The sequence below is a fragment of the Colias philodice genome, chromosome 15 (genome assembly GCF_061535455.1).
Source record: "Colias philodice isolate Cphi_HAF_F1 chromosome 15, ilColPhil1 Martin Lab GWU primary, whole genome shotgun sequence".
NCBI classification, from domain to species: domain Eukaryota; kingdom Metazoa; phylum Arthropoda; class Insecta; order Lepidoptera; family Pieridae; genus Colias; species Colias philodice.
The window spans coordinates 6,694,247-6,711,340 of record NC_143100.1 but is presented as its reverse complement, the minus strand read 5'-3'; the positions used below and the strand labels follow the sequence as shown (position 1 = coordinate 6,711,340).

General features: G+C 33.2%; 1 protein-coding gene across 3 annotated transcripts in view; it reads left to right on the top strand.

Moving 5' to 3' along the window:
- The first annotated feature begins 1,569 nt into the window (after positions 1–1,569).
- Positions 1,570–17,094, top strand: part of LOC149482278 (semaphorin-2A-like) — a 38,101-nt gene continuing 22,576 nt past the window's right edge. Inside the window, exons 1-2 of one of the 3 annotated variants that reach the window (XM_089704471.1) lie at positions 1,570–1,812; positions 1,925–2,103. In XM_089704471.1, the coding sequence (XP_089560597.1) occupies positions 1,965–2,103 (139 nt within the window). In that variant the 5' untranslated portion in view covers positions 1,570–1,812; positions 1,925–1,964. Of the gene's footprint in view, positions 2,104–5,912; positions 6,237–17,094 lie in introns of those variants that run through there. The other 2 variants (XM_089704470.1, XM_089704472.1) reach the window with 2 other exon arrangements.

The following is a 17,094-nucleotide window of genomic DNA, read 5'->3' as shown; positions in this document are numbered from 1 at the left end:
GTGAACCTACTTTCTTTATATTGTAGAATATATAATTTAAATCAGTATCAATTATCATTTTAATTCAATACTTTCGGTTTATAATAAAAAAATAAAAACTTTGCCTCTAACTTAAAATATATTGAAATTTTAAATGTAAAAATAGGTTTCATTTGCTAAAAATAAGTGTATAAATCTAAGAATCTTCACAGCGCCGAGAAGTTTTTATTGAAAAACTTAAAATGCTGATGAAAATGGACGGAGATGTTAAAGGCCGTTCGCCTAAACGACATCAACTTTCAAATATAGGATTATTTTTGGAAAGTTGAATTACTTTTCTGAAATCACCCTTCACAAGAGTATTAGTAGTAGATATATATTATTATTTTGTTTATTTAACAAATACATTAAGAAACACCATTGAAAGCTCTTTCAACATAACTAATTTTTTGAAGTATTCGTCACAACATTTATATTCACTTATTTTTATCAGAGCTTACAGAAACATTAAGTGGCTATGATATAATTATATTATAAACTTATTGTATGTTTAGTATTGTATGTTTACATATTTATTAAATTCATACTAATAAAGTCGTTCATATTCATCGTGCAATTATAATTTATAACACTTCATTATCATTTTTAAAAGCTTATTCAAGCTCGGCTGTCTAATTATGTAAGAGGGATCGTCGTGTCATAATTAAGTTATTTAAGATTAAAGAGGAGAGAAATGGAGATCGTAAATGTAATGTGCTAAGGTACGGGACCGCTCCTGGGAATGGACCAAATGAGTAATTGATAAAGGGAGCTCTAATTTTACCTAATCACGGTCAGACAGGGTTAAACCTTTTATCATATTGTGTGAACATTTTCTGCGCCTTTCAATGAAAACGCCAATAGTATGTTTGTATTCATTAATCACTATTCACTAAGCGCTGTCTGTTAGTTATTTTTGTAATACTTTTTCTTCGAAAATAGATTTCGAAAAAAGCTGCCTTCACAAATAAATGGTTATCACTTTATTCTGACCCATGCAATAAAAATAATGATAATAATTTCCTGAAACTGTGATATTTCACAATGACGTAATAACAACTTGTTTAGAATTCCTGTGTAATTTACGGCGCGCTCACGTCCAATCTGACGTGACTCATACATCTCCGATAAATATACATGTGTATCAAAATATAAAACGCTTACTTCCTTTCGCGTGCTTACAAACATAAAACTTTTTCGTGCGTATCCTTACGAGAACATAAATTAGGTAAATTTACTTCGTTTTTATAAAGAACATCCCCTTCATTACAATATGTTCGTAACGACACAGAGGGGTCACTGCGTAGACAAATCTCCCCTAGGTCTTCGAAATGGTATTGAATCGGCGAAATTATCAAAAGTTTTTAACTTACAACTTTTCCATGAGCGTGTGAAGCGAGCGAGACTTCCCATTCGCTAAAGCTTCGCGGTGAGCTTTTGATTCGCTCTTTCCTTGTCTAGCTCGAAGGATTCACTGAAGGCAAAAGCTAAGTTCGGTAGAGCCGTTGTCTCTCGACGAGTTGAGCGTAGTAACGAGGCACTCAGTTTGAAAGCGAGCGAGTTTCAGTTCACGGTATCGCGATGTCGGCGGCGCACGTCGCTTCTCCGCCACCTCTGCGAGAGTACGCTACCGCGATCGCGACACAACTCTCCAAACAAATAAATCAGTCGATGTGAACAAACTCGACGCTCATGGAGCGATCGTATCCCATGAGAATGTAAGACTGGGCGCTGCTGCCGATTACACGCAGTTCAATTCGAACGGAAGCGTAATCTTACCGGGACTCGATTTAGGTGCGTAATGTAAATAGACAAACATTGTTAAAGATTTCCGGAATAGTTTGTTGATTTAACGCATACAATAAGCGGTCGTATTGAATATACAGTTGTTGGATTTGGTTCATAGTGCTTAATCGAGTGAATGTGCCCCGGCGGGTAACGGCGGGATGGCTGGAGGTCAGAGGCAGTGGATTGCAGGACTGGTGTGGGCCGTGTTGGGATCAGTGTTGGCCGATTCTTGGACCACCTACCAGGAACAGCCATGCTGTCGTCCTGTGTCTCATCATCGAGTCCGGCATCATAGAGGTAACTCGTTAAAAACATTATGAGTAATGCTCTATTTCATACCAAAATAACTGTTATCAGTGGTTTGTAGTTAGATCATACCTACCTTAAAGTTTGTTGAACTGTCTAAAATATTAATAATGCATTCGCGCGTTTATGAAACAGTAGGTATTAATGGTTTTTATCTAATGTTTAATTAGGAGATAACGCTATCTATATATTTAACGACAACATTATTAAAGTGGGTTTCATGACTCATGTATTTACCTGAACAGTTATTTTTTTCAAATTAGTACCTATTATACCTACATATTATTTTGTAAGTTTGGTTGCAATATTTGACATAGTAAACGATACAATATGTTTATTTAAAAGTACAAAAAAACTTTATTAACCGATTTATTATTAACGCATAGCATGTGAGTAACATCTATAGGTATAAATATTAAATAACGTTTAGTTTTATTAATTATATACCTATGTGATAAAAAATATATTTTAAAACCGAAATCGTTCATTTGAAATCAATACCTAATTAATAAACAACCTAACTCAATCAACAATGTTTTTACGGTTAGTTGCATTAGGTATATTTTTCTGTGGTTACAGAAAAATACGTTCTTTAAAATCTTAATAATAACAAGCTTCTCGCCGCGAACGCGATTCACATATTTTTGTAATTTTTTCAATAATCTATACATATAATAAATCTGTAGAAGGGTCAATTCTGTACATTGAAAATATTGAAAAAATAAATAGCAGGGGGTGTTACTGGATCGATACCAAACCCAAATATGTGATTAAGGGGGCGCATAAAGCAAAATAACCAATCTTCTATTAGATGATACGTGTAATATGCAAGACCAAATCTAAAAAATAAAATATATATCAAACTAGATGATATGTTCAACGATTTTGTTTAATCAAAAACATAAAATATTAAAATTTACTCGATAAAAAAAATCACCAAGTTAGCTCTAATTTTCACACTTTTACGTTTTCTACTTGACATGGTAATACTTATTATGATTTTTTTTCATAAACAATTATATTAAAACATTTGCAAGATATTTGTCAGAGCATTTTTTGTAATTACTTTTAGTTTTGGTTTTATCTGCGATAAACCACTTTTATCGTGACAAAATCAAACGTTTATCTCGAGAAAAAAAGAGCGCGTTCGATTTCGATGAAACTTGGTATAATTATACCTTATTATCCTGGGCGTAAAATAGGATACTTTTTATCCTGGAAAAATACGTAGAAAAAAAAATCTTAATTTTTCAGTTTTATCCATAGACGTTGTTCTGTAGAACCGCGAACACACGTTGCGTATTATTATAGACCTAGCCGTATTTGGGTCCAATAGATATTTATAAGATAACATTGTCAGAGTTACTCAAAATGGAGAAATAAACCATCCACGCGAAGACCGACATCCGCGCGGACGGAGTCGCGGGCGGAAGCTAGCTAATTTAATAATCCAACAAACAAAACTTATTTTTATTTATTAAGATTTTAACTTTCTTCATAGCCTTTTCATTCTATAAGCGTTAATTTTAAAATGCGATGCTCATGCGCCGCCTTTAAAAAACAGATAGGATACCTATTTGAAAGTTTTCTAAAAGTATTAAAAAAAAAAAATTAAACATAGTCAATATGAAATTCCAATTACACTAATGAAAGAGTAAGTGTAGTGTATCTATGAAATAGATATATACATTGTCTCACGTACACCAGTGGTGGGGACAGCTTATAGCTGTCATTAGTCAGTCGACGGCCGATGCCGGACTGGAATGGACGTGTTCCCGCACTATTGAGTGTAGTGGTGAGACAATGTATATATCTATTTCATAGATACACTACAGTAAGCATTACAAGTGATTTATAATCTTAAAAAGTTAACATAAGGGGAAGGGAACAAACACTATGACACACGCAAACTTGCGTTTATTCCGGCCAATCCGTTGTCATACACAGCTATGAGTGGGATACCACATGACCGCATTGAGAACAATTTCTAACCTATTAACTACAAATCCTACGATAGAACACGGCTTGGTTAGCCTTTATCGTCACATTCTAGTACCATGCTCTATGGTTCATGTTCTTATCAGTAAGTTACACCTACAGCACGTATGTGACGGTTAAGCTTAGAAATACGCTTCACAGTGAAAAAGTAATCCTTGAAATTTACTTATGAACATATTTTACTCCTATGTTTTTTTATAGATTACAGTATGCTTTCAATCGATGCAACTTATGTTATTTAAACATTTTTTTGTAGAACAAAAGACTATCATAACACTAAATTGAAATGTGTTTTTCAAAATTCGCGTGAGATGAATAAAATAAAACAAATACAGCTTTTCATTTACACTGTTCTTATAATTGTAAGAATATCTTACAAGTACCAAGCTGCAAGCAAGCCCAAGCACGGCAAGTTTGGGAATATGTTCGCTCTACATACCTATACCTACTTTGTATATTTATACATGTTTTTTTTTTCTTATTAAACAATATCAAATTAAGACAATATTTGTAAAACATAACGTTTGAACACAAGCTATGCGAATCTTTGGCATAAGTAATTGATTCTTTTAAATTCAAAAATTATTGTAGAGCTATTCTATATCGAAATCAAACCGATCACAGATATTTATGTACAAGTAATATTTAATGTGTATCGACCACCCAACGCGAGTTCCAATCAGAGGCATTGTTTCAATATTTCTGAGTACCGTTGTAACAGCAAATACGGCACAAGTGGATTGTTTTGAGAAAACATTTGCAACGTAAGTCTGAATAAGCAATTTCAATGTATGAGGGTCTCGGTGGAAGCAATAATTTTGCGATTTCTTTTCATTGGTGGCTTTTCGTGGGATAAAGGAATTGATTATTACGTGGTCATTGTACTTACATCAATTTAATATGTTATGAATTGTTTTTTAAACCTTTGCTATGATTCTCTTGTTACATATCTCTGGAGACATTTTTATTTTGCACTCCGCATTAAGCTCATGCTAGTATAAATACAAAAGATAATATAGCGATGATAAGTCAATACTTAAGTCAATATTATGATATAGATCTTTATTATGACTAATATAAAAATGCATTAGTACATACCAAAATTTAATCGGACTCTCCATTTTCGGCAAAGCTCGCATATTTGAATTAAATGTATTCCCATTTCCCATGCCTATATAATATTTAATTTAAGGCAGTGAATACCAAAAGCCGAATTCTTCTTGGACATCTATAGGCGAGATGAGGACAATTTGCCATCATTAGCGAGTTAACAAGCATTCCTGACATTGACACGTCTACGTAAAAATACGCTTTTAGATACGGGAGAATTTCCAAATTACGATTATTCATGTCTTTACGTTAAACGTAATGGTGAATGTTCTTTCCTTATCTAGCACGACTTTTAATAAAATGCAACGTTTAGAAGAAAAAGCTCATTTGAAATAGTCCTATTTTTTGTTAAAATATTAAATTTCGCACCTCCAATAAAACAATTTTAGAAGCAAAATAATATGTAATTCATAGATTGTGTGAGATCTCTTTGTCGCTTAAGAACTTATATAGGTACGTATTATTATGTAGGTTTTCATTAAATAGATTTGTATTATTAATAGCTATCTAGTCTTTGCTACCTTTACAAAACCTTTGTTGCAGTTAATATTTATGTATAATTAGCTTATGTCAGAAGTCGTCTGAAATCTGTAATTTATCTGTATTCAGTGTGAAAACAGACCATAAAACGTTAACGTCTTTTAAATCAGGATATGTAGAGTTGATTTTGAATAACTACCTATAAAAGATTTAGTCGGCTGGCAGGCGATTCGAGTCGGTCGTGCGTCACTAGCCTTAAACAAAAAAGGTTTGTGTGTGCGATCGGTTCCAGTTGTCTGCCCGCTGCGGAGAGGCAGGGGGCAGGCATCACTGCAAACCGGCTCGCCGCGCGCCTGCGTTCGCGCAGGTAATCGACTCTCCCGCGCGCGACTCAACTAAATTGAGCCATAAACGAGTAACTTTAATCGAACTATTAAACAAGTTTCACAGTTTTATTATAATGTCGGTGCTACATCATTTCATCGGAATTTCCATAATGGTCTTGGAACTTAACGCCGCTTATTTGCATATGACGGGTATCTATTATTTTTTTATTTATTGTTATTTTATTTATAGAATTTGTAATGAATATAGGTAATTGATATTCATAGAGTTGTTTTTATGATTGATTATTGTATTAATTTCAAAGATTTGTTCATATAATTATTTGTTGCTCTAACTCAGCTTTATTAATGCTTGGTCTCGCAGCTGTCGTTTGCCTAATATAAATGGAGATAGCTGTCAATTCACGGTCATTGTAATGAAACGAGCAGAGACCAAAAGCTATAAATCTAATTGTTTAATCTAATCTCACGTAGGGCGGAGTGGGTCCTCGTGTGTCAGGACTCAGGGCGGGAAATGTGGTTGATTAGCGCATGTCACCAACGGCTGACGGGTTAATCGTCACCGGTTATATGTAACGAATTTAGAAAATGAAATTGTGGAGCTAATTAATCATACACTACAATTAAGTAATAACATGATAAATTTTGTAAGCAAAACAGTAATGGGGGTCTTGTTAATAAATAGTTAATACACATAATACAATCTGCCTCTATTCTTTGCTTTGGTAAACGCTTTTGTCATAGCGCACAATATACCGTGCGGACTACTAGAAAAACTTCCTAAATACAAAAACATATTTCTCATAATCTCAGTTTGTGACTTTTTGAACGTAACAAATAGATATTACAAATTACTTCTCACATTATTTAGTGGGCTTCATTGTTATGTTTCAATAGCACTTACATTATACCGGTATCATAAAACACAACTATACATCTTAGCGTGTGGTCGTTGATCGTGTAAAGCAATCGTTCTGACAGTTCACTCGATCTTATCTCTCTTTAATTTGAATGTATTTACTGCAAGCCTCCATTCGATATTCTGTACCGCTATCCGTGGGCGGCTGGCTGTATTTATATCTGATCGGACACAAAAACCTACTATGCTATGGTACATTAAACGTGTATTGTATGAAGTTTAACGGTTGAATGGTGATCACTGATCACTATTTACTTGTACAGACTCTTTTACTGGGTCTATTGCCAAATAATCAAACTATTAACTCCATTCGATTAAAAAAGCACGTCATATTCGAAACCAATCTTAAAACATTTTATATACCAAAATGGGAAGTTCATTTTGTTGGATTTTAAATATAACATTTTTACGGTCCTTTAAGAACGTAATTATGAAGAAACAGGTCATACTTACACGAGATAGTTGTCATAAATCAAGTTTATTGTTAGCCGCAATAATTTTAAAGAAGCTTTTGAATTTTCACATTTTCACGTAGTAAAATTGTAGCTTCTCGAGAAAATTTGCTATAAATCACCCTTAACATATACTCGCGCTAGCAGCGATAATAACGTCCTGCTTATAAAGAATATTCGCATACAGTATTAGAATACTTGCGCCTGTAAAAGATCGTGTTAATGGGGGCCATTTATCTAAGACGATATTAATCTGCATGATAAATTTTAAGCGATTCTTTACGTATTCACATTTAACTCGAGAGTTTCTTGAAGTAAATGCAAATTCACATTTATTTAATCTCAGTACAGCTCGGCTCTAATTGAAAGCGTCCTTGGTGAATGTTTACAGTGAAATCCAAGTAAAGTTGAACCAATATTGCACGGAATCGTTAGGGGATTTCCTGTGCCGTGCTAAACGGGCTTTATTGGGCGTGTGGCGTCGCAAGCAGTCGCGCCGAGGTTAGTAAATTGAACTGACATGCAGCAGTTGACTGACGCGGCTTCAACCTTCTATCTAAATAAATCACTGAGCTCGCACTCTAATAGAATTACACAGTACTCGGGTTTCAAAGGGAGAAATATCCCTTGATGTTAACATTTTCATTAAATATTTCATGCGACAGTGGTAAAGTTTGACTCAGTTTTTAGAAATCGTTATAGTTGTGGAAACACGAATTTTCGTAGAGAAAACACAAGTACATAGGTAAATTACATTTAAAATAGACAATCATGTAATTATTGCAGGCATCACAGGCATAATTAAAGTATATGTACTGAACATGACAGCTTGTATATTGTAAAATGTATTCAAACATCATTCTGTGTCTACAAATACACACGACATGACACTCATTGAAGAGGCACTAGGTACGGGTTGACTAGGCTTATCTGACACCTCTTAGAGAGGAATTATGAGAGATTTATGTTCCTCAGTAGATACATTGTAATTGGTTACCTATCTTAATCTCGAATTTTAATATTCCGAATATCATAATCCAGAAAACGTTTGGACATTTTTTCATAACCCCGAATTTTAAAATTTCGAAGTTTTGTTTGCCATATAATCGCAACTCCGAATTTCATTTGCCCATTTCTTTATTTGTACGACGTTTTACAATCCAGACGAATGAGTTCCAGACATACGAAATCTAAATGCACTAAATCCAGATGACCGTCATCCATATGCACGAAAGCCAGATTTTTAAAACACAAATTTTTGAAATACAGTTAATTGATATACAGGCAAACAATGTCCAGATTTTTGAAATTCAAATAAACGATATCCAGCAAAACGTAATCCTTCCAGGGGGACGCAGCACGAACCTAACCTAACCTTCTGAATAGATTTTAACACTTTAACCTTTCTGTAATGGGCAAGTAAAACAATAGCGAGTCGGTTCTGGCACTCGCCGGCCGCTGCCGCGGCACGCTCGCTTCGCTCGCTCGGCTCGTGCATGGGGGGTCACAGTTCAAACCTAACCTAACCTACTAAGTCGAATTTGACACTTAAACCTTTCAGTAATGGCCAAGTAAAACAATAGCGAGTCGGTTCTGGCACTCGCCGCGGCCGGCCGCTGCCGCGGCACGCTCGCTTCGCTCGCTCGGCTCGTGCATGGGGGGTCACAGTTCAAACCTAACCTAACCTACTGAGTCGACTTTGTCACTAAAACCGGTCTGTAATGGACAAGTAAAACAATAAATTTACTTACTAACAATGTTTATTTTCAGTCGATAGTAAAAGTATAATCACGATTGTATGGAAATCAAATAAAAAGATTATGAAAATCTGGCAATAGTTTATATGTTATACGATTATATGGGAACCAAATAAAAAGATTATGAAAATTTGGAAATAGTTTATTTGGAAAATGGTACGATGGGAAACAAAAAAAAGTATTTTGAGAATCTGGTATAATGAGATCTGTATTATGAGAATACGGGAAACAAAAAAATACTTTTTAAAAATCTGGATTTGGTGCACCTGGAAATTGATTCATCTGGGAAATTAAAAAAGGAATTTTGAAAATTTGTCATTCATTACATCTGTCTTTTAAAAGTTCTAACAACCGTTTTCGGGGTTTTAAGATTCGGGTAATAGAAATTCGAGTTTTTAATAGGTTACCATTGTAATTTTATAAACTATAATGAATGTTATTCACACGTGGCTTACTTTAACAAATGAATAGCTTGTCGTTTGTGAATGCTTCGTTATCTTCAGACACCTTTTGTGGTTTCGATTGTCTTGTCTTTGACAGGTTGTAAAGAAGTAATTAATATACGCGAAGGTATATTTAACTGCGATACAAACTTAACAACAAGTCGTTAAATTCTGTCTCTCATACGTACCTACTACTAATATAACCCGTTACCAGCATATAACTCATTGTTTAATCTTAAGGTTTATTGTTTTATAGTGAACTTCTACTCATTCAAAGAACAATTATTCCCGTTTAAAACTACTCCAAACAAAAATATATTTTTCTATTCTTCTTTAACTTTTGGTGACTATCTTTAGAAAACAAAAAACTTGTGACGTATTTAATTTGCAAACACCAAAGCTTTATTATTTTTGAGATATTTTAATATCAAATTTAACAATACAGTAAAAAAAACGAAACTAATAGGCGCGAGAAATTAAAAATTGATACGACCATCAACGCGGCAAACGTCAGAGCGGCAATTATTTCCAATTTTTTGTGCAATTCATACCTGCCGGCTTGTGTTTATGGCGACGCTTAGTTGAGTGGAATGATTGTGTAAAACTGTTGGACGGGCTCCAACCAGTACATGAGAAACAAACGGAACAAATAAAGTCAAATGAGTGAATCTACTAGGCTTCACTGAAGAGGAAATCAAATTATTTTATTGGACTTTGGAGAGGAGCCACGGATTCTGAATCAAATAAAGAATAGGGTTCATTACGCAGATTTTCTTTTCGATACCTACATTTGTTATAAGATTTTTTTACAGATTGATTGTGGATTGATTTTCAATTAAGTTTCTTCCGATGTTAGAGACGGACAATTAAATTAAAGGCTTTTTTAATTCCTTGCAAGTTGCACCTATCGATAATTAACTTCTAATGAGATACAATACCAACCTCTTAATTCCAAGAAAATGCCAACAATGACATAAAATTATAAATATATAATAAATACTAATATATCTTCAGTAATACAACACTGAAATTATCATGGTACCTAAATATTTTGTCGTAATCACTTTATACCTGAACATTAAAATAAAGCTTAGATTAGATTATGATCAATATATCAAAGTTATTACGGTGTTTAAACTTCATTGAATTCCAACATTACTGAGGACTTAAATTTTTTATACAACGTAAAATATATAGTGTTATTGTATTGTTACATAACAAAAAGTGAGATACCAAAATGCTATTGTACCGCATTTGTGGATATTTTATTTCTATTGAACGAAATCTCGGTAATCTGTCGGAAGTGATAAGGGGATCTAGTGCGACATGTAAGATAGTTGTTTCTTCGTAAATCTGAGAACGCATATTTCTTCTATTCAATGTAAATTCATTCAACCGAGACATTTATTAGGCAATGTCTGAAGATTACATTGTATTCGATATTGAATGAGCTTAGCTTTAGCTTGTTGTATGTTATGTGACTGTTGGTGTCGGTGAAATCAACAATTTTTTTTAATGATTACTGAAATAGTCTTTATTGTACTTAATTATAGATATTATCAGATATTTTTCGAAAGATGGATCTTTGGGAAATAAGTTTAAGAAAAAAAATTGAGTGTTTATAAACAAAAATCATAGAGCATTAGACAATATCACGAACGTAAATAATATTATAAAAAAAACACTTTTAAATTGTTTTTCAACATTATTGTACCAACGAATTTACAAAATGTAGTGGTAAGTACCTACCTATTGAAAAATAATTTACTCTGATTCTACTTATGAAGGGTTCTTTTAAACACGAATAGAGATCAATGGCAATCACAATCACTATGGATTATTTTATTTTTCTGTTTAATAAATGTTTTAATACCGTATAAGCTGATTAATTTATAGTATCTTTGAATATATTGTGTCAAAGAGTGTAGATTTTCACATCACTGTAATGATAATATAGTTTTAATTTACTGTCTAGGTATTCATAAAGTTATAATTAAAATCTAGATATTGATATTGATGTCATTAAAATTTTACACGCATTTAATTACTATTGTTTCTGTCATATAGGTACCTATCTAATTAATTCAGCCGTTTTATTTTCATATTCTTTTATGATTAAAAATTAATGAGGTTTGGATTAGTTATGTAATTTGAGAGAAATTTAAAATCTCGCCCATTTTTATATAATATCTTTTAATTGTTACGCGAGTTGTTGCGAAGAGTGCAATTCATGGTGAAATTCCTAATTGGTAACAATATCTAGAGAAACATTTGTCATGTGGAAGCTGCACGATATTAGTTATTACGGTATTTATCAAAAGACAAAAGATACAAATCTCAGAGATTTCAGTGCAATACAAAACAGTTGTAAATTTTTGTATTAAGAAATATTTATTACCAGCTGCAATTACTAAGTAATAATAACTGAGAGTGCTCTACATGGCACCGGAAAATATGGTAAGTAGATAAATATTAAATTCATAAAATAAAATAAGCAGTAGGTAACAGAATTTTAACCTCTCGAATAAAATCTGCCAAACTAAATATGATAACAGCAAAATCTTTTATATAAAAAGCAGCTATAAAGTCAAATGTTTTGCCTTTATAGCTGCTAATTTTATGTCTTTATAGAAATAGACGAAAGTTCACCGCGTGTTTGCTCTGAGCTGGCACCGCTCCAGTCGTTTCAATTTAATCCCATGGGACTCTGTAAACGTACCTAAATGATAAACGCATAATTTAAACATCTGATGAAAAAAGATAATTTATCACAGGCTCTCATTTTTAATAAGATAAAAGTGTTTTATTGTGTCATTTATGGGTATAATAGTTTAACTGTTTACGATCATTTTGTATTTATTTTTCGACACTTTGTTACATGAGATTTCCTATTTTAAATATACCTATGTGCTTATATATTATATATTTCTTCACTTAAAACTCACCTTATGAATATTTGAATATTTTAAATGCCATGGTAAAACTAAAACACCGCTGTCAATTAGACAGGATAATTAATGATGTACATAGTCGATTCCCTGTAAATAACATTAATACAATACAGTGAGAAAGCAATGGTCGGCGATAGCATCACAGCCTTCGTCGCCACTCTGCATAAATCTGGCTTTGATACATTTTGGTAGCAAGCCAACTGCATGATGCACCACAGCCTTTCACCTCTAGCGCTTTGAAAATAATAATTGTTCATAAAAATCCGTTTCAAACTTGCAACTTTGATTGCATCCTGCCTACATGTTTCTATTCTTTGATATGTTTGTGCGTTTTGCTTTGTGTATTCTAGTGTTTTAAAAAGGTTTTTACTATCGCAATTAAATTAAACAAAAAAATGATTTTTAATTTTCTAATTTTGTACAGGATTATTAAACAGAAATAATCCATACTAATATTATAAATGCGAAAGTAACTCTGTCTGTCTGTCTGTTACTCAATCACGCCTTAACTACTGAACCAATTTGCATGAAATTTGGTATGGAGATATTTTGATACCCGAGAAAGGACATAGGTTACCTTTTATTGCAAAATATGTACCACGGGCAAAGCCGGGGCGGACCACTAGTTATCTAATAAAATAACTTGTGTATTTAGTTAAGATCTTTAATCTTCTGATTTTTTATTTTAACGACATAGCAAGGTATGTAATTTGTATATACATATATTTGATTTTATCCAAACACTTTATTGTCCATTAAGGGCAAACATTATTGCGCTACGGTCAATAAGAATAGAATGCCTCGCCCAATAATAACTAGCGATCTATGCAAATGAACTCAATGAAGCGATTACTGCAACATTAGGCACTCGAGCGAAGCTTAATTAAAGTAAATACAATGTAAATTGCTGATGTCTAATTGATACTGAGAACGTTCTGAGCTTGACTCTTGCATAATGAATTGTCAGGTCTTTGTCGATAGGATCGGCTGCCTATAGGTACCTATATATCCATAGAACGGAACAATCACAGCTATCAGTCTTGACATGGCAGCCCGTTTGTCTAAATTCTACAAATATTTGCTTGAACGAAGGCTTAGATATTAAGCTTCGACTAGCAGTCGGTAGATATCTGCAGATAAAATAAAGTTAGTTATGTGCTCGTAAATTTATGTTATCTTTTTTATACGCACTTGTATAAGAACCTTCCCGGGCTAAAAGTCGACAATTAGGGAAGTTTCTTTTCTCCGACGATAAGTCCGTTAAGTAATAGGTTCATTTTCAAGTCGGTGAAGTGAGCTCATTAATCAGTGTTGGTCGAGCTTCCGTCGTCGGGCGTTTGCGTCGCTCCGCGCCGGAACAACGGCTTATTTCTGATTGTTTTTGATAAAATAAACAAAGAACGATTAAGCGGCATCGTTTATCACGTAACTGAATTAATCTATGTATCCTGAACATTTTTTCATAATATTTTATTGTTGTAATATTTCGATTGAGTGATTGATTTTACTTTTGTTCATTATTGTTGCGTTCAATTCGAATGATTTTGTGACTTTTGACACTGAATAATAAATACTATTAAAGATTTTATTAATTTTCGATCTTGACATTATTTTTCTCTTTACGTAGTAGGTATACTACTATATTACTTAGGTAAAAAATAGCTATTACATGGCGATAGGTGATATTTCAATAGTAATCTGGATATTTCATATTTTTAAGCATAATTGTATTCTAATTGACATTTAGAAGGTCTTCGATGTACCTATCTATCATATAAATTGATCTTGGAAGTTGGGACTCCAGGCACGTCATAAAGCACGTAGATGGGCTCAAGATTTGAATGATATCGCTCATCTCTCGGCTCACCGATCACAGTGCAAAATTAATTTAAGGCATCTGCCGGAGAGTGAATACGGTTTATAGTTTATACTAAGGTATTTCCAGCGATCAGCTTGTAGCGCACCTATACAACAAAGTTGTCGGCCCGTAGAACACAGACTGAATTTATCTGCAAAATTGATTGGATATTCACGAACAAAGCTATCAAATACAATCTTCAGATAATCTTGACACTTAACGAATCTATTGTTTGCTTCTGAATTAAATTATTTAATTTGTTACGAGAACGTTTCAAAGCTTTTTTGTTACGGGTGATTAGTTCATTTCGAATAATAGGCAGACGACAGATAAATAATCGTACACTTTACCATTTATTGTGAGCTTTTTGTGACTTTTAATAAATAAATTGAAAAAAGTTTTTGGTTTATATTGTACTTGTATGTCCCTTAAAATTCAAACGTTATTTTTGGTCATACTATCTTTGAATCAAATCGTCAAATAGACATGTAAAAATTGGATGCGGAATAGAGTGCGAGTCAATTTTAGAACAATGAGTTGGGAAATTGCTTTTGAGCGAATGGGTTCGGGTAACCGCGGCCAGCATGCCGTCAGACTCCTGTATTTAACTTGCATTAGGTGGCCTCATTTATAGCATGTGCGACACGCCTTTAAATCATCTTGTTAATTTAATTTATTTATTGATATATAGATGCCAATATAATTAATTGAGCTTAATAAGCTCGGTTGTATAGAAGAAATGCGTTTCTTTAATGTTCTTGATGATATCTCGAAAGGGTTTTTGTATTCTAAATCAAGAAGTTGAAAATATATTTTAGGCATAGGTCTAAATAAATTGTATGTAAGCTTCACTCTATGTCAGTCACCTTCCTTTAGAGTGACGTGGCAAATTCGCCTGCCGTCTAAATTGCTAAGGTTCTTTCTCGCAGTATTTTCTTAGATGTTTTTGGTAGACTCAAATATATCTTTAGAATATTTTTTCATAGTATGCTTAACTATATAAATTAATATATAAAGCGTATCGCGAAATGAGATTCACAGTGATCAAATAAGCTTTACATTATGATGATGTATATAATATGTGTATATAATTAGTGTAAAATTTAAAACTGCACTGAGGACTCCAACGCTAGACTATCGGAATCTAAATTAAATATAATCTAAATTTTATTAATGTATTATAATACAATCGATTAACATGGACATACAAAGGTCCATCTTGTCAATACTTTCTTTGAAAGTAAACATATATTACAGTCACTTGTTTGTTCGTGTTTGCTGTGGCTGTGATTGTATTCGTGAGGGACTGACATCGTAAATCTGCTGAGACCGAATGGGTTACGGCGACGTCCCCATAAATTGTCCATCCATGCCTTACGATACTCACCGAAAGGAAACCGGGTCCTGACTTTCTAAATAACGCTTGGAGTTTACTATCATAAGATTTATTGAGGTATGCTCTGATTGCAATCGCATTATAAGAGATACACGCGCATTCATCCTTGTGACAAAGAAGGTCAAATTTTGGCATTGTGTAAATTCTATACATGAAGGGAATGGTTTCCTCACCCTACCTTTGAAGTTTCAAACACTAATTATGCGGAATAATAAATTGTATGTGTAGATAATGTAAGATTTGCATAAAGCTTAGTTATACCTACATTTAAAATGTGCTATGTACATACATAGTATATAGTACTAATTACATAAAAATGGCATCATAAATATCGTCACGTTTTTGTATAAAACTAGTTTTATTTCACTTGTTCCCCAACTGATAAACAAATTTCAACAAAAACAGTAGGTAAATTTATGTATTCCACGTGATATATAATATTTTGCTCTATATTAATTCAAATGTCCCTCTGCTTCATATTAGCTAAATATGGAGTATTGTCTAACGTCCCACGTCAGTATCTTGACTCATTTGTGGATGTCCCGACGGCGCCTGCGTCGAGTCCTCCTAATTGAAACACACCAGGGAATTACATTCATCCCATCCCACCACAATCATAAACATCTAGCTTGCAACTGCTTCTCATTAATAACGCATTCAATTTATAAAGCATTTGCTGAATTACAACAATTTAATACTTAATGGACAATGGCCGTCATAAAATTTTTACTTTGTTGGGTGCAATAATGCATAGTTAGTAAAATTAATTTGTAGACTTTTAAGAAAAATTCTTGTTAAATTAACTTGTCAAGTATTTGTAGAGAAAGATAACTGAATTTGATAATTTGAATATAATATTTAAGTAAATTAATAAATAATTATAAAACGCAAAAAGTTCCGATATCGATAAAATCAAGGCAAATTCATGCCGTTAAAAGCCATCGGGATAGCTTCAAGAACTGTAAAAGTAAACGTTGACGCGGAAAAGGTAAATGGCAAGAGTGCGATCCCTCGTGAATCTCAAACAGTTCGAAATTATTTCCGTCAGGCCAAATCAATCACAGCTTGGTACGTTGCCTCATTTAAATGTAAGAGCTACGCCTATTTTCATTTATCGTTAAACATTTAATTTTAACGTTTATTGATAGTTATATGGGGTACTTATCTAATTTTTTAAATAACTTTTTTTCATAAAACATTTTTAGTAGCAAATCTTCGATGTTTCAACCAAAGAGTGTGGCATATTGAAACTATTAATATTCAATTAACTGAAT